This window comes from Thunnus maccoyii, chromosome 7, assembly GCF_910596095.1.
Source record: "Thunnus maccoyii chromosome 7, fThuMac1.1, whole genome shotgun sequence".
NCBI lineage: Eukaryota > Metazoa > Chordata > Actinopteri > Scombriformes > Scombridae > Thunnus > Thunnus maccoyii.
Window position 1 is genome coordinate 2,970,465 of NC_056539.1, and position 25,836 is coordinate 2,996,300.

At 40.0% G+C, this 25,836-nt stretch overlaps 1 protein-coding gene across 10 annotated transcripts in view; it reads left to right on the forward strand.

Moving 5' to 3' along the window:
• The window catches only part of mcf2l2 (MCF.2 cell line derived transforming sequence-like 2), a 157,936-nt gene that overhangs the window by 141 nt on the left and 131,959 nt on the right, over positions 1-25,836 (forward strand). For 2 of the 10 annotated variants that reach the window (XM_042415847.1, XM_042415848.1), the window contains exon 1: positions 965-2,166. In XM_042415847.1, the coding sequence (XP_042271781.1) occupies positions 2,088-2,166 (79 nt within the window). In that variant the 5' untranslated portion in view covers positions 965-2,087. Of the gene's footprint in view, positions 1-963; positions 2,167-7,745; positions 8,006-8,402; positions 8,510-25,836 lie in introns of those variants that run through there. The other 8 variants (XM_042415850.1, XM_042415849.1, XM_042415841.1 and 5 more) reach the window with 7 other exon arrangements.

Sequence of the window (25,836 nt, forward strand, 5' to 3'; positions counted from 1 at the left end):
TCCTCTCCTCTCCTTTCCTCTCCTTTCCGGCTATGATGCCTAGGAATTTATTGTTTCAGCTTACCAGTTTATATTGAAGTAGATGATGATGGGATTTTTTTTATAATGTGATAAAAGTCTGCTTTGTCAGTGCACAGTATTTCTTCAACTGTTTGCTTATATGATAGTGATAAAAATTAAATTAATCATCAGCATTTTGCCACCTATTTATGAAATTGCAATCTACGAAGAGCAAAATTCACTGTTACTAAGTCAAAAATGTTCACACAAAACAACAAAAGTTCTTGAATGAATGAATGAACACACTGCATGCATCACACATTGCCCAGGATTACACTCAGCTTTGTCTAGCAGCTGCCATGCCATTGATGCTGCATGTTTCTGTTGTCTGAAAGCCTTCAGCAGAGCCTGTAATTGGCTGGCAGAGTGAAGATAAGTGAGTGGCAGGGGTGAGGCTGAGCGCAGATGTCTCTGGCTAATGGTTGTCTCCTAGGCAATCTCCACGGTCCCAGGGGCCATAGGCTCATGGAGGGATGCGAATGTCCCTGCCTGCAATTGTTTGCTTTCATCAAAATGTGGAGCAGGATCAGCGGAGCGGCCTCTGGTAACGCTGAATGAACCCAGGCACCAGGAGCATGAATGACAAATGATGGGTGGAGGCTATTGATTTGTTTTGCTTGAGATAATTATGAGTGAAATCAGAAAGGGTATTGTCTTTTAACAGACTCAGAATAGCCTATTGTGTATAATGTTGATTTAAGTGTGTTTTATTCATCATTTGCTCTCCCTATACCCTATATCTAATAAAATCAGGGAATATTTCAGTTTGTGGATCAAACAATATTCTATTAGCTCCAATCCATGGACAGCCCAGGATTTCTCTCACAGACCTATTAACCCCCCCCCCTCCCCCCCTACCCCCACACATACACAGACACACACACACACACCATCCACCCTCCTCTCTGTTTCTGTGTCTCTCTCTCCGCCCTGCAGGCAGGTATAGCAGCCCTCTGATTCGTTTTCCCTCTTCGTGACTCAGCTTCTTTATTAGAGCAAACAGAGCATCATCAAAGCAGTAGCAGCAGTGTTTTCCCATTCAGAGCCTGAGGAGCATCCTATTCTGTAGGTGGAGTATAGACTCACAGAAAAAAAAAAAATAAATCAAAAATTTTATACCCACTTCCGGAGGAGCATATTTTCTTTTGTTCTTGGTTGGTTTGGCAACCTGAGTCCTGAAAAATTTTGGAATTCCTTTTCTTTTTTTTTTTGGGCTGTGAGGATCGTTGTGGTTTTGACTTGGAGGCTTCTTTTAATTGTTGGGATTTGTCTGACAGCATCATGAACTGGACTGAACTGTCCTGGTGGCTGATGTTTTGTTGACTGACAGGCTGTTTTTTTTTTTTTTACCTAATGACTCACTGGCTATTTTGCTCACAGAGTTACCTATTTACTGACAAACTGGCTCCTTTCTTTGCTGATTTTTGGGCTCCGTTTTCACCCACTGTCTAGTTTGCTGACTGGAGGGTTGACAAACTAATTGTCTCCTTTATTTACTTATTGACAGACTGGCTATGCTGTTTATTGTCTGGCTGCTGGCAGACAAATTAACTTGTTATTTTGTTCACTGCATGACTAGCTGAGTGACTGACTATTCACTGAAAGACTGAGCCTCTGCCTGTTATATTATCTTTTCATATCATCTATACCTGGTTGACTGAATGCCTGCCTGAGCTAACCATTTTATTGACAGAGTCACTGTTTTGCATGGGAGTGGCACCATCATTATCATCCTTAGGCTTTGTGATTGTTTTGCTTCGGGGAAGCTGTGATGAAGGAGAGGAGAGACTCGACATTAGAAAAATCAAGGAAAGATAGAAGGAAGAATTAGAAACAAGAAGCAGCAGAGAGGAAGGAAGGCTGAGGAAGAAAAAGGAGACCCGGGAGGGAGAATTGGATTAGGGAGCAAAAAGAGGGGAGATCTTCGGGGAAGGAAGGGTGCGGAGAAGGAGGCGTGGCAGCAGAGAGAGAGAGAGAGAGAGCGGCGTGAGAGAGGAGACGAGAGTGGATGCGACCCACACCCTGAGATGCTGTGCTGGCTGAGAGAAGACGAGATGTCGGTCCAGGAGCTGCTACAGAGGGTGCAGTGTGTCATCACACATGTCGGTAAGTCATCACATTTCTCCTCTTATTCGACTTTCTCATCTTTCACACCTTCCGATGCTTAACACAAGAAGAGCTTTCGTTTTCAAGACTGTCTCCTTTGGGGGAAAATGCATGGTAGAGTCCTCTTCTCTTGGAATATTCCCAGTTGTGTGCATGGTGGAGGATGTGTTATCAGTATCTTTTAAATGAAGAAATTTGAATTGCTTGAAAATAAAAAAAAAAAAAGAGAATCAGATGAAAGAGAGGCAGGGGATCTCCATCCTCTCATCAGGACCACGGAGTGAAGGGGGATGCAGAGGGATGCTCTGCACATGGGCAGAGGAGAAGTGTGTCATCAGGGAATAAGAGGGGAATCATTGAGTTTGATCGCTGTTGGTTCTTTCTGGAGGTTTTCCAGCTTGTATCAGATAAAATGGTGTCATTTAATTGCATTTCACATTGTCGAGTGATTCTCTATTTTGCAGCATACATTAATTGTTAATGAGATTTGTGATGATGATTGATTAATTTGAGTGAATATTTGCTGAGACCAGGATTTTTTAGCAAGCATCCTTTACAGATCTTTAATGTGATTATGGCTCTCAGTACTTATTAGTGTAATTATGTGTTTATGCTGGTGAATGACTAGCAATCCTATTAATAGCACCATTTTTCATTTAAAAGATTTAAACATTTCATAGATTTGCAATCACATCCTACCTATAACCAATTTTCTATCCTCCTGTCACCTTTTTTCTCCCCCTCTCTCCTTTTTTTTGCCACCACCTTGCATCTCTCCTTTGCTCCTCTTTCTTTCCACTTTCCTCCCTGACTCCATTTTTTTTATCCCTTCTCCTTCTTCTCTGCATCTCCACAGTTCCTCCTTCTCTCCCACGCATCCTTCTCCATCCTTTCTGCCCATCTCCCTCTCCGCCATTCTTTCCTCTCCCTTTCCTTCCCTCCCTTCCTCGTCCTTCCATCCTCTTTCCTCCTCCTCTCCTGTTCTGCGTCCGGGTCTGTCTTTTTTTTTTCCACGGCTGGTGGGGAAGTAGGTTAATGTGCCACGCTGGAGACTATTGCACGGCATCCTCCATCACTGCACTTTCTGCATCACATAGGAAGGGGAGGGCGAAGGCAGGCTTGTGCAGAGCGTTTCTATGGAAACTGAGCTGGCTTCCGCCAATCAAGTGGTCCTGAATTGATTTATTGGGGAACCAGGCTCATGCAGGATGCTGCTAGAAATGTTTGCAGCTGTATCAAAGTGTCCTTAACGCTGGATGTGGGTGGAGATTAATGTGTATTTCTCAATTGTATTATAGTCTTACAATACCACACACTACACTGAGCACACATAACTGATCTGCACCAAATATATAGTACACACACATACACAACTTATCTTCATATCAATATTTATATAGCTGACAAAATAAATATTCTCACCACAGAACTGTACTGGAGCTTTGATCTCACTCTGCAGTTGGAGTTGTCATGGAAATGCAGACATGCAAGTTTTTTTGTTCTCTGAGCTCTTTAAAGTCTACTCCTCCATGTTGGATTAAAAATTGATCATAAAGGTTCATTCTTGATCATGGAAACATCAGTTGACAAAATAATCTTACCAAGGTCCATTTAATGTAGTACCTGTTCTGGAGCTTTCTATCATATTACAAGAAATTTTTAAAAAAATGGGGAATTTACAGTTCCACAACAACAGCTGATGACAATTATGTGATATGAACAAAACTTCCAGAACTGCTACAGTACTCAATAGACTTAGCAGTATTAGTCAAGTAGTATTTGTGCCTTAACCAAACCAAATCACCTCATACACTTTCTCCCTTTACCCCTCTTAAGTAGCTTCCTACCCCCAGTTTTGAGGGAGGAGAAATGTATCTTGTTCACACTGTTTGACAGAGTCATACATATTGTGAATCAGCTATCAGTAAAAAGTCATCACCGAGGCTTTTATGACTGCAACAAATGGATATTGTAGATGTCTTGTACACATTTCTCCAAAAGTTCAGTTTAAATATTTGTTATCTTTGGAAACTAGAATTTAAAATAAATACAGCTTTGTGGGTTTGAACAATGTTTGGCTGCACAGCATCAGAGTTTTCATGACTCACTGGTGGTTCAGTGAGGTTTAATGTGTTTTTAATTAGAGTGGTGGCAGATCAGAAATATGTACAGTACCAGTCAAAAGTTTGGACACATCTTCCCATTCTCTTGAATGAGGAAATGTGTCCAAACATTTGACTGGTGCTGTAGATCAGATCATAGGTCATCCTAGAGAAAGTTTGAGAGAAAGTGGCTGTATGTAGAGAGGTCAAAGACATACCAGCACTGAAACAGATCATCAGAAATCTGGAAGAAATGTCAGAATGATGCAGGGAGCTCCATGTAAATATAATTTCCTGGTAAAAACCAGACTCAGGGCTGTACTTGGAACCAGTAACTTTCTGGTTTGCAGTTTGCATTTCAACATACTTCATGAAGTTTTGCACATTACTATTGTCACAAGACTATTATTCCTTATGTACTCTCATGAGTCTTTGTATTCCCCTTTTTTATGTTATTCTCTTTTCCATGTTGTTCATTCACCAGCAGGGAGCTCACTTGTTCCTGCTTGAACCACTCAGCTGTCTGCAGGAGCACAACACAGCTTCAGCACTGGTTACATCAAATGACCACATACAGTGTACATGCATGGCTATCAACCCTGACCATACACTTGCATCCTTTCAGGTTATGAACTACAATGGGATCTTCTTTATAGAATTCCTCCTTCCACACACTGACTTTAAAATCACAATAACTCTTCTTTCTAATTGCTGTGTCCAGAAGATAGCCTGTCCTCTGATTGTCATGTTGGCTCTTCATTAGCGTCACGCGGAACAGACAGCTGAGGAGCAAAGGTTCAAATGATGGGACATAATTGATCTAAGTTGACCTCAGTTTTCCTTGCTGCGGCTGATCATGGGAATCTTTATGTTGAATGACTGTCACATTGCATATAGGCATCTAATAATTTTACTATAAACGCTTCATTTAGCTAATCATTGGTTTCACTCAGCTGTGGCTTACCGACAGGAAAACCTTGATTTACCCTTTAATTGTGGCTGGTAAATTTTAATACACTGTTTAATGCACATCTTTAATTTGATTTACAAAAGCCTGATAGTTCTTTTGTGCAACAACATAGATGGATGGATAGATTAATACTGTTAAAAGGTTTGAGCTAGGGTAGTTAGCATAATTAGCCTACAAGGCTAACTAATAACTTGTCTTACCATTTCAGCATGTTACTGCCTTCTAAAACTACAATTGTTCTTACATTTCTATTTATTTACATATTCAGCAAGCAAAATTTATGCTAATTAGTGAGCTTTACAGGTGTTGTTAGATGTAATTTTGAACTTAGGACAGAGCAAGGCTAGCTGTTTCCCCTGCTTCAAATCTTTATGCTTAGCGAGGCTAACCATGTCTGCACTGAAAGATATCTTCTCATCTCAATCCCAAAGGGAAACTAACTGTGTTACAGCAGTCAAGCCACACAAATCACGAAACAAATGAGATAAGGACACTCAACAATAAAATCATGACTGTCTGTTCGAAGAATACATTTATTTATACACCTCTCAACACAGATATTGCTCAGACAGCCATGGATATCACGCATCTCTCTTTCTGTTGACACATTGTACATGATGGTGAGGTTGGAAAAGTAAAGCTCTGCAACTCAACTGTTATCATTTTTGTTGCACGCATCGTGCTTGTGTGGAAGAGTGAGACAGAACAGGAGTCAGCAGATCACAGTAGATGCTTTATTAGCTGCTGGATATTACCTCTGTGTTTGTGCTGAGCAGCTTGTTGAAACAACATTCTGAGTTACGGATTATCAGTGTTATATCTGGGCGTTAAGTATGGATGTGGAGCCATGATGTGGCACGGCCTCTGTAGTCCAGGACGTGGTTAGCTTAGCTTAGCATAAAGACTATAAACAAAGAAATTATGGTTTCACATTTCTGTTTGTGTATGGAGCTTTTGTATGAACTTTAAAGGTGTCAGTTGGCACTTCTTTTTTTTTTGACAGAGCCAGGTTAGCTGTCTTCCCTGCTTCTTGTCTTTATGCCATGTTAGTCTAACCATGTCATGTCTCCAGCTCTGTACTTGACAAACAGATATGATGTTGGTGTTCTTCTCATCTTGCTCTGGGAAAGAAAGCAAATAAGCACATGTCCCAACTGTATGCTTGAACTATTCCTACAATAATTACGCAGGACCCAAGTTTGCCGAGCTCTTACAATGAATTGTGTAATTTATCATGAAGGCTAGGGAATTCTAGACCTTTAGCTTAGTCAGTGGGCCAAGTATGAAATAAGAATTTATTTGAATGCCCTGAAATAAGTGCATTTGGATGTCACGTCGGTATCAGAGTAATAGCTATCATTAAGGACACTGAGGTCATGTCCTCAGTTTTGGGAATTTAGGATTGTAAGGATATGAGGAGGAGATTACATTCAACAATTACAGACACATTACACATCGTAGTTTTTTTTAGGTGTGATTCTGATATTTTAAAAAAAGGCATTTTCCACCATAATAATCTTTCTCACATGTAAACTGGTTTTACACATGATAAATATTACAATTTACAGAAAATGTAAATATATAATAAAATATAGGTACTGATCTTTTTCCATATTTTCTATGTATTACAGGAAATCTGTCCCTTGTATTTTTATGATGACATCATTAATATACTCCACCATCCACAGACACACCTAAACAAAAACCCCCCCTCTTTGTCATTGCTGATAAACCACGTAACAACATGACTCACAGTGAGATCCCCTATTGGTGGCTGATGACATCACAGCAGCACTAAGATGTGTAATTTACCGTAACGCCTGTGTTCCTATCATGCATAATTCATGACTGTACGTGCTGCTTTGTGTGTTCCCGATCTAAAATGGCTGCTCCTGTCCCACTGAAGCGTCCTGTCAGGATGATTAGTGCTTAGGCCTGCAGATAAGAGCTCGCTGCGGAGACAGACAATCATATTCTTGTTCAATTTAAAGCTCCCTTGAACCGAACCCCCTGTTCAGTCTGCAAGCTCCTCCTTGGCTGGTGGTTTATCAAAGGAGGGTGTGTTTCAGGGACCGCATGAGTGACCTTCAGAGTTTCCAGTGAAAAAGGTCAGGCTGCAAGGAGGGAGGATGCTGACTGTTGTCATGTTTCGTTGCTCCAGGCAACCATGAGAGCACAAAGGAAGACAATATCTCTTTGAGTCCCTAGGGAAATTCCTATCCTCAGACGCTATAAGTGTAAGGGTTGATGATTTTTTTTCACATAATGCTGTACTTTTGGAGACACAGGATACAGTGGGACCTTGACATGAGGCTGTAGGATTGCTGATCAATACTGACGAAGCGGATGGCTCCCGGTCTGAAAAGTGAAGCCAATGCGCAGGTGCCTCAAACCTGCATTCTTTGTAATGGCCAGCAGGGGGCAACTCCACTGGCTGCAAAGAGAAGTCCGATTGTATGGAAGTCTATGAGAAAATTACCTCACTTTTCACTTGATTTATTACCTCACTAAACAGTTTCCCAATGAATCGCTAGTATCAAATCTTCTTCAATGCAACATGATGTTCATTTAGTAAATTATGGCCCCCTTTAGAATAAAATAGATGATGAAGCAGCCTATGTTTTAGGGCGTGGCTACGTTGTGATTGACAAGTCGCTACCACGGCGACAACGGCGACTAATTGTAAAATTTTGGTCACCCATAAGTCTTTTTCATCGTTTGGTTGTGATAAAAGACCCACTAAGGAGTCGAATGTTCAGTTTTTCCGGTGAGTACATTTTGTTTTAATGGTTTTAGGCCTGTTTTTTGCTAGCGGAAATTAGCATTAGCATTAGCATTATCACTGTTAACCATATATTAAGTAAATGCACCGTGCTAACCAAGCTAGCAGCTAACGCTATGGTCAGTTCCACCCTCTCGTCCAAATATGGTCACTTCTGGCTCCAAATCGCTTAACCAGAGGCCACAAAACGGCAGTTTACTAACCAATGGGTGACATCACTTAATTTCAGTTGGTATAAATATAGCCTTAAACACACAATATGTAATTTCAGCCGCTAGGGGTCTCTCAATCAAAACAATAACAAAAGACGGAGTGTGATGACGGTTTGAAGTAGCAAGGGATCATGGGAGTTGTTGTCTTCATCGTTAATAACCAGCTTCACTGGGATAGGATTACTGCAGTGTTAATCATTCGGGATGTCTTTACTGGGAGCCGAAATACTCGCGGAGGCATCCTCCTCTCTAGAACAAACGGACCTGGAGATTACAGGTAAAAACACTAAATAAAGCTGTTTCACCTAAAAAAATCAGTGTTTCTCCGACGATGTACGGCGACCACCGGACGTCCGGTACGGGCTGTTAGCCGAGCTACTGCTAACACTTGTTCGGTTTATTTCTCTTACAACGTAAGATCCAGACGTTCGGCAGGTTTCTCCCGGGAGCCGAATTATTCGCAGAGGTCTCCTCCTATCCAAAAACAAACGTACACGCAGATTAAAATCGTTAAAAATACTAATTAAATCTGTTTCACCTAAAAAATCAATATTTCTCCGACGATGTTTGGTGACCACCGGACTTCCTGGAGGGGCTGTTAGCCGAGCTGCTGCTAACGTTTGCCCAGTTTATTTCTCTGATAACTTAAGATCCAGACGTCCAATGACTAAAATCCTTCTACCGGCTAAAAGATAGTTAAAAGCGACCTAAATTTATCATGAAAATGTGGCTTTAAACTGGATAAAAGTCAATTTATAACAGTTTCTGTGGAACAACCATAACGCCGATGTATTATCTTGTATGTGTGTAAGTTACTCTTTGGTAGACGCCATTGTAGCGGACAAACACAGCGCCGCCGTATGCATCTTGTGCGTGTTTACTCTTTGGTAGAGGAGGTATGATGCCATTGACAGGCAACCAAATGAAATGGTCCGTTATTTTGATTAAATTACAGATTTCTCTGGGTTTGAAAATTGTTGGAAACATTTGGGATAATCTAAGTACACAACTCAACTAAATATAATAATATAACATAGGTCTAGTTGTTTTTAGACATTTTAATGTGGAATAATAACATATTATACCTTCAAACTTGCAGAGTTAAATGCTGAGCTCTAGTAACAGCAAAAAACACAAGCAATTATGAAAAACAATTCCTTAAAATGCCTCTAATTAATGCTTAATTAAACCCTGAAATTATTTTACAAATCCCTAATCTTTAAGTTTTTTCCGTTACTTTGAAAAGAAGAAAACTGAAATGCCCTGAATTAACAAATAAAGTAGATTTCAAAGGTTACATTACTTTTCCCTTAATGTACACATTCATATGAAATATTTGACAAATCTGATAAACTTTAAGGTGTGTTGGTGACCTTATGACCTGCTGTATGCATGGAATAACCTAATTTCCTTCTTACATTCGGGGCACTATTTACAAACTGGTGGGCTGAATGAAATAATGCAGAACCATATAACATGAATGGCAGCTGTGGAGAGCCTCAGTCATCTGTTGGGAATAAGGCTAAGAGGATTAGCATGAGAGCTACATCTAACTGGGTGCAGATGGAATTACTGGAGAAAAATCTTAAAGGGGCGACTTAAAATTTAGAGATTTTTTCTTTGCATATTTCAGCAAAATAGTTACTAGCGTTGCTAAGTGATGAGCTACAGGTACCTTGGGTTACAGGGTTACATGGAAGGACCATACTTAACAGCTGTGAGAAAGAGACAGAGAGAGGGGGACATAAAGGGGAAGGAGGATAAAAGAGCTGGATAAAACATTAGCTTGTCTGGGTAACGGCTATAATATCTTGGCTTCAAAGCGTTCAAGTGCTAAACATATTTTCCACAGATGTGTGGAAGCTGTTGTCGACTGGACATCAAAACTATATACTACATTACTCAGTGAAGTTTGTGTGTGTGTTTATGTGCATATGCACACACTCTTGTTTGCAGTCTGGTTTGGTTTCATATCATTCATTGAGGTCCTTGACTTCCTTGACACATAGGTACAATGAATAAGCAGTTGGTCCCCTGTGTCCAGTTTATTGTTTACAGTATCTCTATATCTGATTTATAGTCAAATCTCCTTCATAGGTTGAGCAGGTTCATTTTGGACAGGACCAATGAAACCCAATATAAACCCTTTAAAAATATGTTTTTTTTCTCCACATTGCATGGATGAGAATAGTTTTCACAGGAGTGTTTTTGGCTAAATTTAGGGCCATGATCTTTGTCTTTCTGATTTTTAGTTGTCACATTAGTGGTGTGGCACTAGACTTGGTATTGTGGACGGTTGGTCGGTCCACCACTTTCGTCCATACTGAAATATCTTGACAAATACTGGATGGGTTGCCATTAGATTTTCCCTTGACTTTTAAGATCTTACTTTTCATCTAGTGCTACCAGCAGAGGAGTGAAATATCTATGACACGTGCTTGATGGATTGAGACACATATATTCATGATTCCCAGATAACTGATCTTATAGACTTTTCCTCTAGGGACAGCAGGCTGACAGCATCCGTTCAGATGTTGTATGGCTTGCAATAATTGATGATAAATTAGGATGAATTGCTATTTTTATTTTTATCCTCAGATTTTTCATCTAGTACTGACATTAAGTCAGAATTTCATTTTGTCCAGTTTGGTTAAGAGCCAACTATTGACATTCCCAACACATCTGGCAAAAAAGATACACTAAACTAAGATGGTAACCGTAGTAAACATTTAAACTGCCAAACATGCTAATATTTTTATTGCAAGCATATTAGCATGCTTATTTAGTATTTAGCTCAACGCACCACTTTGCCCAAGCACATCCTCATAGAGCTGCTTGGCTTGGTTTGAAGCAAATTTTTTAAACGTATAACTTATTTTTACTTACAGCTGTTACTTACTTACTTACTTACTTTAAGATGGTTGTTTTTACCCATATACAGTACACAAGATAAAACGGAGCAAGGCAGCTTTGTAGGAGGGAGTACTTTTTTTGCTTTGATGGAGCTGTTTTGAGTAGAAATTGGGTTGGGCAGCTTTCAAGTTGTTTTTTCCCCCTCAAATCTGAGAGAGGGAAATTACCATCTACTATAGACTTACACAACTCTTATTTGTATGGATAAATCATAACCAGTTCTGCAGTCATTTTGCATGTCCATATTCTATGGAAACATGCAGCAACACACAGGCTGCTTCCTGTGTTTGTCAGCTGGCTCGGTTGTGTATTTTTTGGATTCCAGGCCAGCTTACTGGTCACAGTCTCTCTCCATCAAATTGTATTCACTTATGCGTATTCACTACAGAACATAAGGATAGACTGAGGCATTTACTTTATGTCTCACTTTTCATTTCTACCTGCGTCCTCCAGCTGAAGTCTGCTTGGGTAACGGGTAGTGTAGCTGCAGGCCCGCTCTGTTTTCCTGCTGCCCTTGATTCTAGTCGATTTTACGACATTCTCAGGTGACTGCAGTGCCAAAGCAAACACAGCCTGAAGTACAAAAAGTGAGTTTCTGTAGCTCAGAATGTCAAGATGTTTGTGAGAGGGTAAAGCTGCCAGTGGGGCAGGATTATAGCAGAGTTTACAGGCTCTAGGATTACATTGTGTATATATATGAAAACAAAGTACTTGCAACTTTTCCTTAAGTCTGAGTCTTCAATAGGTGATTTTAAAAATAGCACACAAAGAAAACCTTAAATGTTCAGTTAAGTAGCCACAGATCAAACAATCATCAGCTGTATGGAGCTGTGAACTGATGATACTTAGATGCTGCAATAAAATAGACTGAAATAGCTTGACTGGTGACAATACAGTAACTAAGGCTAGACGCCCAGGTTTTATTATCCATGGAAGGAACCGTGTGACACATAGGAACTAAGGGACACTGAAGAGCTAAAAGTAGCACACATGTTGACTCTCAGTCACACTGAGGTGAAGACAATACGCCCCTGAACAAAGAAAGGTGAAGAACTCGTGTCCCTGCACACTGCGAGGTGAACAATGGGGAAGGTCAGAGGTCACAGTCTGTCCAGCTCATCTTGCTTCTAAACAGCTGGGACAGATGGTTTCTTTCCTACACACTTCCTGGTTCACTAGTTACATCATGGCGAGGGGAAATACTCGGCTTTGACAACAGTCGCAAAGGTGGAAACAGAAAATCATCATAAACGGCGAAAAACACCGACACTGTAACATCAGTTTTCCTGTGTATTGTGCAGAGGACACAAACGCTGTGGTTAAGACTAAAAGTTGTCATTTTATTCTTAGAGCTTTATGAACCATTAGGGTTAAAGATAAAATGTTTATCCGGAGGGTTGTGCTAGATGAAAGGTCATTGGGTTCACTCAAATACAGTGGATCTGTCACTACAGAGAATGAATGTGATGAGAAAATTTCATGTCAATCTGCCTATTACATTATGAGATATCCTGTGTAAAGTTGACATTTTGGGAAAGGGTTCACTCTCTGGGAAACATGAATGTGCTGTGGAAATTTCCAAGACACCTCGCCAAGAACCTCAATCTGTCGGTCAAAGCAGCACTAATCAAAAGTTTTATATTAATGATGAATCAAATGAGCGTGTATAATGTGAAAGACGTTGCTTGTAGTGACTAAACCACAGATAATTATCCCTCGGCTCTGCAGTTCCAGCTGTATGGAGTTTTATCTTCATTCAACTCATTGTTTTGCTGTTATGGCTCACAACTTTACTGTTTTGGTTCACTCTCACAGCTCTCATCAATCTCATTTCAGCAAAGAGCTCTGATAAACCCACTGTACACTATCAGCCCAGCACCAAACAGCAGACAGACACAGTTAGAGACTAGCTGGTGAGCATAGTGGAGCATTTAGTAGCTAAAGAATCAGACATACAACCCAGTCTCACATCAAAATGTATAATAGCTACGTTGGTCCATAACGCAGAACGTGTTAGTTTCACAATAAAATTGTGAGATGCCTACATTTTTTTTTGGTCTATTCTTTTCAATTGGCCTGCATGCATGTCACGTGACTGTTAAGTTTCTGTCTGCGAAAACAAACAAAAATGGCTGATATTCCTTTTATTCCCAATGGAAGATGATGAAGATATTTTCAGCGTTAAAATATGTTTTGATAACATTTCTAGCGAGAAATGTGCATTTTATTTTCATAAACTTTGTTCAGTGAATGTATATGATATTTAGTTTGTTAGTTATTACAAAGATTTTTGCAGGTTTTCTATCGTTGCTATGGCGGTTGCTATGGACGCTGCTATTGCTGAAACCATGTAGTTGCATGTTGTTTGAATGATCGTCTCGGCTCCCAGAATGCAGGCTTACTGCGTCTATATGAAAAGTGCCCTGAGATAACTTCTGTTGTGATTTGACGCTATAAAAATAAAACTGACTCGACTCGGTGATTGATATTGATCTTCTCATCTCACGTGCGGAAAGTATTCCTCTGAATATGACGTTTGGTGCATTGGTGTGGTCATGCTTCGGAAATAATATTTGGAGGTTTGGGAAGAAGATTTTGTCATCGACAGTTACTGTAAATCTCAAGTGCTACCCTCTGATGGCTGCTCGGAGCCTGTGTTCTCAGAGACCCCCCCCCCCACCCCACCACCACCACCACCACCACAAGCTCCCAAAGCTTTGTTGTTATGACGTCAGAGCTGCATTCTCTCTGCTTCCTCTTCCTGTCTCTGTTACGTGGGGGGTGGAGAGGGGTGGGTCTCCATATCCTTTGGAAAGCATTTGTCTTTCTTTTCTGTCAGCTGGACTGAAGCCAGCTGACCGGCTCTGCTCACAACAACACAAGTAGAACAATAGCATTGATCCACTGTGCCATAAGAGAACTTTGATTTCACAGACCGGCCTCATTTTCTCACTGTACAGATTCTTTCTAAGCACGGCCAATCCTGAGCAGCTCAAGTGAGCAAGGGTCAAGTGAGGTGGCCGACTTAGTGTTAGATGCTGACTGACAAGACTGCAGACCGGACTCAATGAAGGGAGCATGAACTTACTGTAACTGCCAACTAGTCCTCCAACCAAAATGACAAAAATGCTCGTTGCCAGGCAACCAGCGGAGCTGCTGCACAGAAGTGCTTAGTGGATGGATTAACTGATGTTTGTAAAGAAAACAGATTAGAATTTTATTACTTTTGTGTTTGTGTTTGTCGTGTTGTGTTTGTGTGCGGATTAAGCAAAGTGTTCATTAGTGAGCATTAGACGTGTTGGTAGTCATATTTTTTGAACTGTGGAGAGAACCAGACTAGCTGTTAACCCCAAAATGTTGAGCTGCTCCTTTAAGATTTGGTTACTTTTAGGCAGAAATATGAAATAAATATGTTGTTCTTCAATGGAACGGCTCTTCAAGAAGCAACTTCTAGGTAGGAAACACAGGTAAGATGCTTAGATGCTTATGCTTAGATCTGATAATATATCAGCACGGTGGGAGGATGTGAATACTGCAAAGCACTAATTTATTACATTACTTTCTACTCAAATGTACTTGTAGTAAATTTGATTTTTACCGTCACATAATCCCATCTATCAAAACACCTACGTGCTAAATGGTTAAACATGTTTGAACATGTCTAACAAGTTACTGTAGGTAATCAGGACAAAAAGTGTATGCATGTTTGTGTGCGTGTGTGTTTTGCAAATTAATGGTTTTTATCTCTGCTGTCAACTTGACCCCACTGACCCCGTGCTTACTGTGTACCGGTGTTTGTGTGCATACGTGTGTGCTGTCAGTGACTGAATTGACCACAATGACTCACTTCCTCTGTGCTGGACTCTTCACATATGCACACTGCTTTCATGATACTATACCACACATTCAGCAGAATGCAAAGGTGGAAATAATGATTTTTGTTGATTCAATTTTTCGAATAGAGAAGAAGCTGAGACAGTTTGTCAAGTCAAAGATGTAGAATGTTGAAAGATGTAGAATTAAATGCCAAATAAATCTGATTTCCTCTTGATTACATTTTTTGAAGTATTTCATGAAAGCAAACGACAGGATTTGACTGCTAATTCAGGATTGGCTTTGCCTAGGCAGCATTCTATGCTAGCCGCTTATATTATACATGAATAAAAACTAATGGATACTTAAATCCAGACAATGTAAGTTTTGCTGAACAGCAGCAACTGTGACCACAAGTGACAATTATAACATGACTGTACAATGTAGTGTAATAGAAAAAAAAATGACAAAAATTTGGTAATCTCATAATTATCTCATTTATTGAGCAAAAGAGCTAAATGTTCCCAGGTTTCAGGATTTTAAATGTGAGAATTTTTTTTTGTTTAAAACTATTGTGAAGTGAATGTGGGTGGGTTTGATATGTTTATCAGGCATTATTTTGCCAAGGAACAGAAAAAGGAAAAGAATGATGATTTTCTATATTCTTTAGTAGTTTAGTAGTAGTTTATTTTGACTGAATCCTACACACACTGTCCTGCTGCCAGCAGTACTCACCAGGGTGCCAAATGTGGATTAATCCACCGCTGAAAATAGTCCCCAAAGAAATGCACTATATCCTCCTGTCTGAGTAACCTTTGCTAAAAACTACAATGTCCAGCAGTTCTAGGAAATTACTGAGCCTTTCTTATGTCTTCAGTAGGAACCAATGGGCTTGCGGCTGAGAGCCACAGACATGGTAATGAAGTCAAAAAGTAAAGACAAACACATCTTTTGTTTTGGTCTGATCAGGGGATTTGTTAACAATAACAGAACAAGTAACACCAGCCTTATCCTTTGGAAAAATGATCATTAGTTGCAACCCTAATTAGGATATTTAGTGCATAACACTGAACACAGATGACGTAATAACTGAAATAATTGATGGGAGCTTAATTTGCATGTGCAGGAAGTAGCCAAAATAAATCTCTAGTCTCCACAAGCAGCTTTTCCAAAGAAGCAACAGTGGTTGAACATAGAGCACAAAACAACAGCTGTTCCTTTTAGCTGTAGGACTTGTGGGAACATTCTGCTTATCAATTATTCAAACTGCTAAAGGGAGTGTATGAAACGTCACTGACTGATGGCAGACATCCTCAGTGAGTCATTTCTCACCAATGTGTGCATCCTTAAAGGCCTTCAAGTCAAGTGGTTCAAACAGGAGAAAGTTATTTGGTTACAAAGGCCTGCAGTGATGTAATAAATCCATGATGTAAAGAAGCCTCCTCCCTGCAGCTGAGTATCATTGTACACAGTCAGTTGTTGACGGTTAAAAAGAAAGCTTTTCAGCATTGAATCCTGCTGCAAGTGTTCATTCTGAATCCCTACTGGCTGCTGTTCTGTAGCTGACCTCTGACCTCCCTGTGGAGGAGGGAGCCAGCCAAGAAGTTCTCTACATCGAGAGATGCTAGAAGTATTACTGCATCCTTTTATTTTTTGTTGTAATTTTAAGATTTTTAGATGATATTTATGTCTTGACACTATTGCTGTCGTCAACCGTGACACGCTGACGTTCTTAACTTGTGTTATATAACAACTAGGAGTATGAAATCATCTCCATCTCCACCCTCGTCTCCCGCTCTCCCCCCGCCCTGCAGTGTCTTGTGTTTCTTTTTCTGACGGATTTCAGAAGAATCACCTGACAACACTACTTGGATAATATTGAGTATGTGTCTCCTTCTGGTTTATTACAACTTTTGCCTTATTTTTGTAGCTTTGTAGTGAGTAACATGGGTCTGACCCGGCAGCTGTGTTGGGCCAGGTCCAATTTACAGTATATTCAGTCTGATCAATCAGTAGGGTCCTGTTGTATTGCCACAGTTGTCGGGTATGTCAGTATGTCTAGTTTGGTATGGAATTTTGGCTTTATGGGTCCAAAATTTTGGATCCCTGGAGAACTATAACCAGGCCTAAAATATTTGCTACCAGGCCTCTAGAAAACCATATGATTCTGAATAATAATTCTATAAGTTTATAGGCTTTCATAGCCCATTTGTGCTGTAGCTTAATTTCCTTGGCGCAGTTTGTGCTGCATCTTTCCTCATCACTTCCTGTCATGCCCCCAACCAAATACAGATTTTTTAACCTTTGCTAAAAACTACAATGTCCAGCAGTTCTAGGAAATTACTGAGCCTTTCTTATGTCTTCAGTAGGAACCAATGGGCTTGCGGCTGAGAGCCACAGACATGGTAATGAAGTCAAAAAGTAAAGACGAACACATCCTTTTCCTGTCATGCCCCCAACCAAATACAGATTTTTTAAACAAAAGTAGATTCATTATGGGTAACTAGCTCATCATCACCATCTTGAAGCATTCAGCAGTAGGTACACAAGGACACTTCCTTAAGTAATGAACTACTATGAAATTCAGACCAAAGTAAAGAAAGAAAAGAAAGTTAAGTTCTGGTTTCTGTTAAGTTAGTTGTCATGTTTGTCTGCTCGCTCTCTTGCTGGGTGCTTTAAAACCTGCTGTGTGCTGGTGTTGGATCATAACCTGGTTTGTGTATTCTGCCTCTCTGATGCAGTTCACACCTGAGATGTGCCTTGATAAATCAAAAATAAATGAAGATACATTTCCTGGATGAGACACAATGATCAGGAATAGTTCAACATTTAGGAAATATGCTTATTTGCTCTCTTTCTAAGTGTGAGATGAAAAGAGTGATAGGCTACCACTTTATGCTAAACTAGGCTAACCATGCTCCAGCTCCTGCTGCGTACTTAACGCACAGACATGAGATTGGTATCACTATTCTCGGTGCATGTAGGTTAGCTGCTGCTGACAGACAGCAGGTTCTGTGGACACTGAACGCAGTTTGGAACGGATAGAAGGCACTTAGGCTCCCCTTACATCTTGCTTCCTATGTGGATTCCCAGTAAGACGTATTCTTCAGTGCTATTCTTGGACAGTCGGCTAACACTGTCAGTTTCACTTTTACTCACCGTTGAGGCAGCCTGCATTTACGAGATGTAACATGAGAAAATCAATGGTCAGTGCAGTGACAAGAAACAGAAATACACACTCACCGAACAACAGCTGTGTCTGGACTCACGTTGATTGAGCAACTCAAACCACAATACAGGTTGGAGTTTGACTCCATACATACAGTATATTGTCTCTATGGATATTCAATATGTGAGCTGCCTGCTGGTTTCTATATAGATTGCGAATAGATCCTCTGTAGTAGTTTCAGCAGCATGGCTAAATATATAACTTTACAACTGCCTCCAAATAGACTACAGTAAGAAGATTAACTGGAGACTGTGACTCGTGGGAAGATCAGATGGAGAAGGTCTGATTACCTGTGTGTGTGTGTGTGTGTGTGTGGGGGGGGGGGGGGGATATTTGTCCTACAAGGAGTCATAATTGACATTTTGGCTACACACATAGATGCACATGGCAACACATGGCACTCAAACAACAAAGCCATGTAGACCAGTGATTTATTGAGGAAAAAGCTCTATTTTTAGCAAGGCGGCCTCTGACGCATGTTTGCTTCAGGAGCATCAGCCTGGCTGGGGTTGCTTCTGGGAGAGGAGGAAGAGGTGGAGGGGAAAAAGGAGGGGGGGGAAGGGGGCAGCTGAGAGGTGGGAGGTTTTTCTGTAGCTTCTCAAGAAAAGCTTTGATGATGACACTGGCTTTGGTGGTTTCATGATGGAATGGGAGGAGGAGGAGGGGTGGAGAAGATTCTAGACACGCACAACAACTTTTGAGGAAGAAAGCTGCGACTGTGAGACCACAGTGAAGAGCCAACTGGAACTGATTTTCAATGCTTCCTCATAAACATGATGGAAAATACCTAGAATTGAGGTCTATAAAAAGAGAGGGAAAAGGGAAAGTGGGAATCAGGTTGTGTGGTTACTCAAAGTAAGAGGAGGCTCTATATTTGAACATCTTTTACAGTTTTTCCCCAGAGTGACATACAGATCTATCAAAGATGCACCAATGATCTGATCTACATATGGTCAGACACATGTAACAACAAAGTATATTTTTAGAAAGGAAACAGCAGGAAATTTAATTTGGAAGGAACTTAAATACATGATGTTCTGAATTCTAAATCGGATTAATCAGTCTGACCGCAATTTTTTTCCACAATTGTCCTGCAAATAGGTCAAACTGGAAGAATGCCTTCCAATTTTACCAATCGACTTCGTTTTCCACATTAAAAATGATCCAATGCAGAACTACTTTTAGCATCTAGTTACCATGGAGACTACTGAAACCTTTTGGCGAAGCGTAAATTGAAAACGTCACACAACTTGTAATGCTATCTGGCATATCTGAAAGCATGCTCTATAGACTTTTTCTTTATTCCAATTTATTATTTACTATATATTTTTACTTACTATATAGTAGTTATAGTAGAGTTATAGGAATGTGTTAAATTCTGTGGCTAGCTAACTGAGCAGGCTAACACGTCCAGGTCACAAAGCTGGATGGAGTTGTGTTGCTGCAGTGGGAACTGGAATTCCGAAAATCCTGGCTACAGCCCTGGACAGAGCACGAATGCTTAATTTAAATTAATACAGCTGTGTACAGCAGCCTTGTAATGGCTCACTATTCACTTTTGTATTTGCTTTCAAAATGATGGGGGAGTAAACAGGGAAGGATGCGGAGGGGAAGGGAAGTCACCTCTGCCTGAGTATTGTTTAGGATATTTGTGGTAAGAACTGAGCCGCTCAGCCGGTCACAAGGCTGCCAGGAGAGGCTCAGACCCCTGGTCTGACCAAAACACACACACACACACACACATTCCCTCTCTCTCTCTCTCTCTCTCTCTCTCTCTTACACACAAAGAGGAGGGCTTGTCCGGCAGTAGTGCGGGAGTCCAGACAGCTCTGAGGACTGGACAGTAGTTTCAGCGGACCCCTGTGTGTGTGTGTGTGTTGTGTTATGTTGCTGTGGATGTTGGTGTAACCGCACGACTCGGCCCCTCCTGTCTGCGTGGATTGTTTCAGAGCAAGAACAGCAGCAGCAGCATGGGATCAGTAATGTGTAAGTGATTATTTTTTACGGTGTTACAAGTGTGTGTAGTGTGTGTGTGGTCGTCATACTTTTAAACTTGAAGTTTCAGCACCTGTGTCTGGAAGTTAGGACATGATGTTCTCCTTTATATCTCCATATATCTCTGCAGTGATAACTGCAAACGAGTAAATTACCTCATCAACTGTAGGACCCTGGACACAGAATATTTGCTTTTGTTGTTATTTATGCTTCAAGTGTATTTGTGCTGCTGATTTATATGCGGAGCAGCAGGTAAACAGGTAGTAGAGGTTGCACCGCTGCACTTCATCTCAGCAACAATTTACCTTCATATCAAACTTTTTTTCTGATTTTTTTTTTTTGTGGTTCAGTGTCACAAGTGTTTTCAGCCCTTTTTATTTCATATTTTTTTATTCATGAAATGTTTATAGAAAAATAATAATAACAACAGTTTAGTCTTTAGTTTCTGACACAATTTACAATTCTTCTGAATGGTACTTAAAGATGTTGGTTTCCTGCATTTACATACATTTATATAACAAATAACATTATGATTCAATTAGTGCTTTGCATAATAATGATAGTATAACAAACAAAATTAGAAATGCAATGTAGAGTAAATTGCAGAATTCTTACTGTAATATTAGTATGTACCATATTAATCATGTTCAGTTCCTTGATAGAGACCTGATACTTTATGGTACTTCCATCTTTACATTTCAACTGTATTATTATGACTTCATTAGAGAATGTAGGAGAATATTAACTGTGAATAAAAAACAACATAGATGCATATCTATTGTAAGCCTTGAATAGTGTCTACAGTCTTGTCCTCGTCCGTAAAGCTTCATCGCTGTGATGGTTATAATTGAAAGCGACTCAGATGAGTTTTTCTCGTCTGTATTTTGGCAGCTGGACAGTCAGAGGACACTGTTAGAGAGATTTTAGTGAGTAAATCAAATCGAGGCTGTAAAAGTTGCATCCCTGAATATACAGTATTGAAAATACTGACGGATCTCTCGTTGACAGCTATGTCGAGCTCCACCTCAGTTTGATGTTTATTAAGCTGACAACAGATGCTTTATGCTCATGCTTCTTCTTTGGGTAGAAATGGTTTTTGCTTTGGTGTTTTTTTTTTTTTTTTGGCTATGTTAACAACATCAGTAATATAATTATATACTATGTAACAAAATTGGATCCAGAAGCATGTAATTCCAAGCAGTCTTGGGTTCTTTGAAACAAAATGCAATGACATGATATGCTGTTTTTAGTTTTTGCTTGATTTTGTAGCGTCTGGTCTGCTGTAAAGCACCGCTGTACTGTATGAAACAGCAGGAGCTTTAGGAGAATCTCTGTGTCATGACTTTTTTAATTTAGTTTATTTGACTTTATGAGAAGACAGAAACTAAATCACACATAACTACATACATATCAAGGATGAGTCCAAGACTTATTTCCATTGCTGTCCTTCAGACACGATATGTGACTGCACTATAGGTACAATTCAAGTGGGTACTTGAGTTTAAATGGATGGTTGTCAGTTTTTCCAGTCATTAAAGGTCATTAAAGGTCCAGTCATTAAAAGTCTTTTAAAGTGTTCCCCATTGAAATTTAACAACCGCTCATAAATTCTACACAACTATGTATCTGCTGTATGAGTGTCTAGCAATTTCTTTTTCTTTTTCTTTTTCTTTTTTGGTCACTGGATGCAGAACTCCACAACAAGCTGAACATCACAAACATGTTTACCATATTATTTCTTTAGAAGTTTAAATGGCAAACGTGTTGGTTGCTGATTTTTATACATCCAGCAGAATGCTAGAACTTCATCCTTAATTTGATTTGTGTTGCCCGTCATCTTATGAATGGAACTCTAAATATTCACTCTGTTTTAATCTTCATCAAAAATATCTGTCTCTTTAACTGCTAAATGGATTATATTCTGACCACCAGTTTCAATTATTTCAACTTCATTTCTGACAAATCACGTTTTGTCCATGATTTTTGCGAATGGCCATGAATACTACACACTGTTGCTATCGAGAAGAAGTCACAGGCACAAATCAAAGTTTAATGAATTCAAAAAGCTTCGTTGCTGTTAAGTTGTAAGCAAAAGCGTACGTAGTTGCTAAATTCACTAAAAGTGACCTAGAAAATTAAAAGTAAATTGAGTCACTCTGTCGATTGTAAAACCAGTTTTCTCAACACTGTAATCTTTAGCTTCTGCTCGCCATTAGCGGTGCACATGTCGAATTTTAAGCTCGGTGACTGGCTGTTTCTTGCTGAAATGCACCCTGGGACCTGCACTTAACTTCTACCCTGAGAGTTTCATGTTGATCCAAGCAGTAGAAATACTCAAACTGTGATGAACATAATGTTGTCAGTGGGAAAAAAAATGAATGAGGTTTTCACTTCCAGAACCGGGGGCACCCAGAATAGCTCCTCCCACTTCGCAACTCTGTTGGAATGAGTTTGATGAGAGCGCCGTGACTGAACCAAAACAGTAAAGTAGTGTTGTGAAACCAAAACAAGTCTACAAAGATCCACAGAGCTGAGTGTAACTGCAGATCTGGGTGTTTTTTCTCTGTGTGTTTGTCACTATGAGTCACACCTTTCACATTACACTTGATTCATATTTGATCCATTGATAATATAAAAATAATGACCAGAACAGCTTTCAAAACTGAGAAGAGTTGACTTTAACTACATGTACAGTTACATTTTTCTCATAAGCCATGTAAAATGACTTCTTTTTTTTCAAGGAAACTTCCTAAGAAATGATTTAGAAATGACTGAATCCATAAAATAAAGCATTGGCATTCATTCATTTCTGTAATTACATTACCACTCAATGATAACACCTTGTAAAAAGAGCTTTTTGAAATGAGCTTCCATGTTTAGCTTCTCAAAAACATGTGATTTCCTATCACTCGGCCTCCATCAGGAATCTTGACCTAAAGGCTGGAAAATGCATCAGAGCGTATACACTTAAAATAACACTCTGGCAGGGAGATAGAGGTGAAATGAACCACCTGTGTGTGGAGTCACTCCCTCACAGCAGGTTGTTGTCACTTGTGTTTGCAGTGGTAGTCAGGGGGCGGGCAGATGCAAATGTCCTGTAATAGGCTTTGCTTTCTAATGTAGGGATTATGCTGGAGAGATAGATGGATAGAAAGAAGCAGGCAGGTTAGAGGCACCTCGCTGGCTCCACAGGGATATATTCAGGAACAACTCCAGTAGTGTTGCCGGAGGGGAGAGAAACTGTGCTTGTGTGAGCGTGTAACAGACAACAGAGGCATCAAGAAAACATGGATTATTGTCTGGAGAGCCATTGGGCAGGCTTGATGGGCAGATACAGTGGATAGAAACACACACACACACTCACCCCAGGTAAGGCTAGGTCAAGTTATGACTGGAGATGGACGCTGTAGGCAGGCTGCGATGCCAGACTCTACCTACCCGCTGTCCAAGCTGTGGTAAATATGGACGAGCCTATTCCACCGTGCGGATCTCCACCGCTGAAATGGAGTCTTACTACCACTTCCTGGGGGTGTGTCAGGAGACTGACTCAACCATACTGACAAGTACGTCCACCCATCCCTCCATCCCTCCATTCTTTTGTGTTGTTTAGTGTCTGTGTGTGTGTTCACGGCACTAGATGTTTTTGCAGTTGTATCACAAATCTCTTCCAAATCAGCAAATATGTGCAATGACCTGGCTTAAAAAAACTGGTGGCACAGTTAGTTGTGGTGTCGGTCATAATGTTATGCTGTAGTTATGCCTCTTGTCTAGCTTTGAGGCCCTGTCCTGTAGTTGAGGCCTTGTGTCCTTTATTACCTGAGTAGACATTTGTGTTTACGTAAATTAGCATATACAGTATTCCAGTCTGGGGCTACAGGTTAGTTTCTGCACAGTATAATGAAGAGCTGCTGTGTGCTGTCTGATGTGAACTGCCCTTAATGGGTACTTGAAGGTATCAGCTGCATACCAGATTTGTACTTCGAACTTAAGTCACACCTGATAGTTCAGTTGGACTTATGGTACTGACCTGAGATTTGAGATGTAAAAGCCTAAACTTTTAATTATCAAGTTGTGACCTGGTTAAATGTTGGAACAATTGATGCTAAAGTGTTTTGCAGGTATAATGTTACCATTTTAGTTTAGTGTGTTAGCACGCTAACATTTTTTTTGATAGCTCTGAATACAAAGTACAGTGTAGGCTGATGGGAGTGCAGGTATTGGATCATAAACCAAATTATTGGACATATTAAAATTGTGACCTGATGCATAAAGTAAAAAGCTATGAGATTTCTGTTTTGAACTCTGATGGATACCATTAAGGTGAATGTTTAATGGAATGCTTTGAAAGCTTAAACAGGGTTTTACAAAATGTCCTTAATCAAGTGAGATAAACTGAAAAAGCAGATTTATTATTTGGTACTTTGGTAGTTTCATGTTGTGCCAACACAACAGTTTATATGTGTTTTTCTCTAAAGCCATAAATTCTAACCATTAAGTAAGACAACTCCAGCTTCCAAAAACTCAACCAAAACAAGAGTCAAAGCCAGTTTTCTTTTGCTTCTGAGCAGTTTGGTTTGCTTTTAATAGTTAGTAGTGGTGACGAATTCTTACTGAAATACAAATGAAATAGAAAGTTCGAAACAAACACAGAGATACACAGTGCCTCTCAGAAGATGGTGTGTGGGTCGACTTTATTGCTACAAATATACAAAGTCAGCCAGTGCAACATAAACAAAATACTGCCTGAAGATTTATTTAAGAGCTGTTGTGTGTCAAGTAAAACTGAATTTACCACAAGCCACGATGTGTGTACAGAATCCATTGTTTTGAATATGGAATGTGTATGAAACACACATAAATAATTTATTATTATCCCTTAGAGAGGGATGTGAAAATGCTGGCCCATTTGTCACCAGCGCACAGCAGTGGTAGACAAAATAGAAATGCAGTAAACAACTGCAGATAGAGGAAAACAACAAATACAGCACAGCCTTTGGGATATTACAAAATAATCTGAATTCCAGCTCCATTTTCTGTTTTTTTTCCAAACTTTTCAACCTCATCTCAGTCTTCAACAACAGATGGAATTGCTCAGTTGTTATGGCGATCGTTCAGGTGTCATCACGTCACTTACAGTATATATAGAACTTTGATCACGTATGATATGAGGCGGTTGTACCCGTTTCCGTTCAAAGATGGTCTCTGGTGTTTGATGTGAGTATCCACCTTAATCTTTCACTGGCTGTCCATGACCTTTGACCCCTTCCCAGTCAATAGGGTGAGCAGTGATGTTTGACTGCTTACCAGATGTCAGCTGTGTGAGGCCGATCTGTTCAAAATGTTCAAAGTACAAGTTGCAGCAGCTACTTCATTTGAAGTGTCGTTTGTGTGAAAGAAATTCTCTGACTTTGATTAACTTTATTATTCCTGAGAGACTTTGGTTTGTGGTGTGGGCACAAAACTGAACATATAATATAAAATGAAGTCAAAGACATAATCCACACATAGATGATCCAAGTCGAGGTTGGTTCTGTCTTGCCAGCTGTGTTGGCTCTTGAGTTAAGATTATGTTCTCATGCTCTACCTTTGTGATGCTCTTCATGTGTGTTTTTTTGAGGCGTTCATTTGTGTTTTTACTGTATGGGTTGCATGTC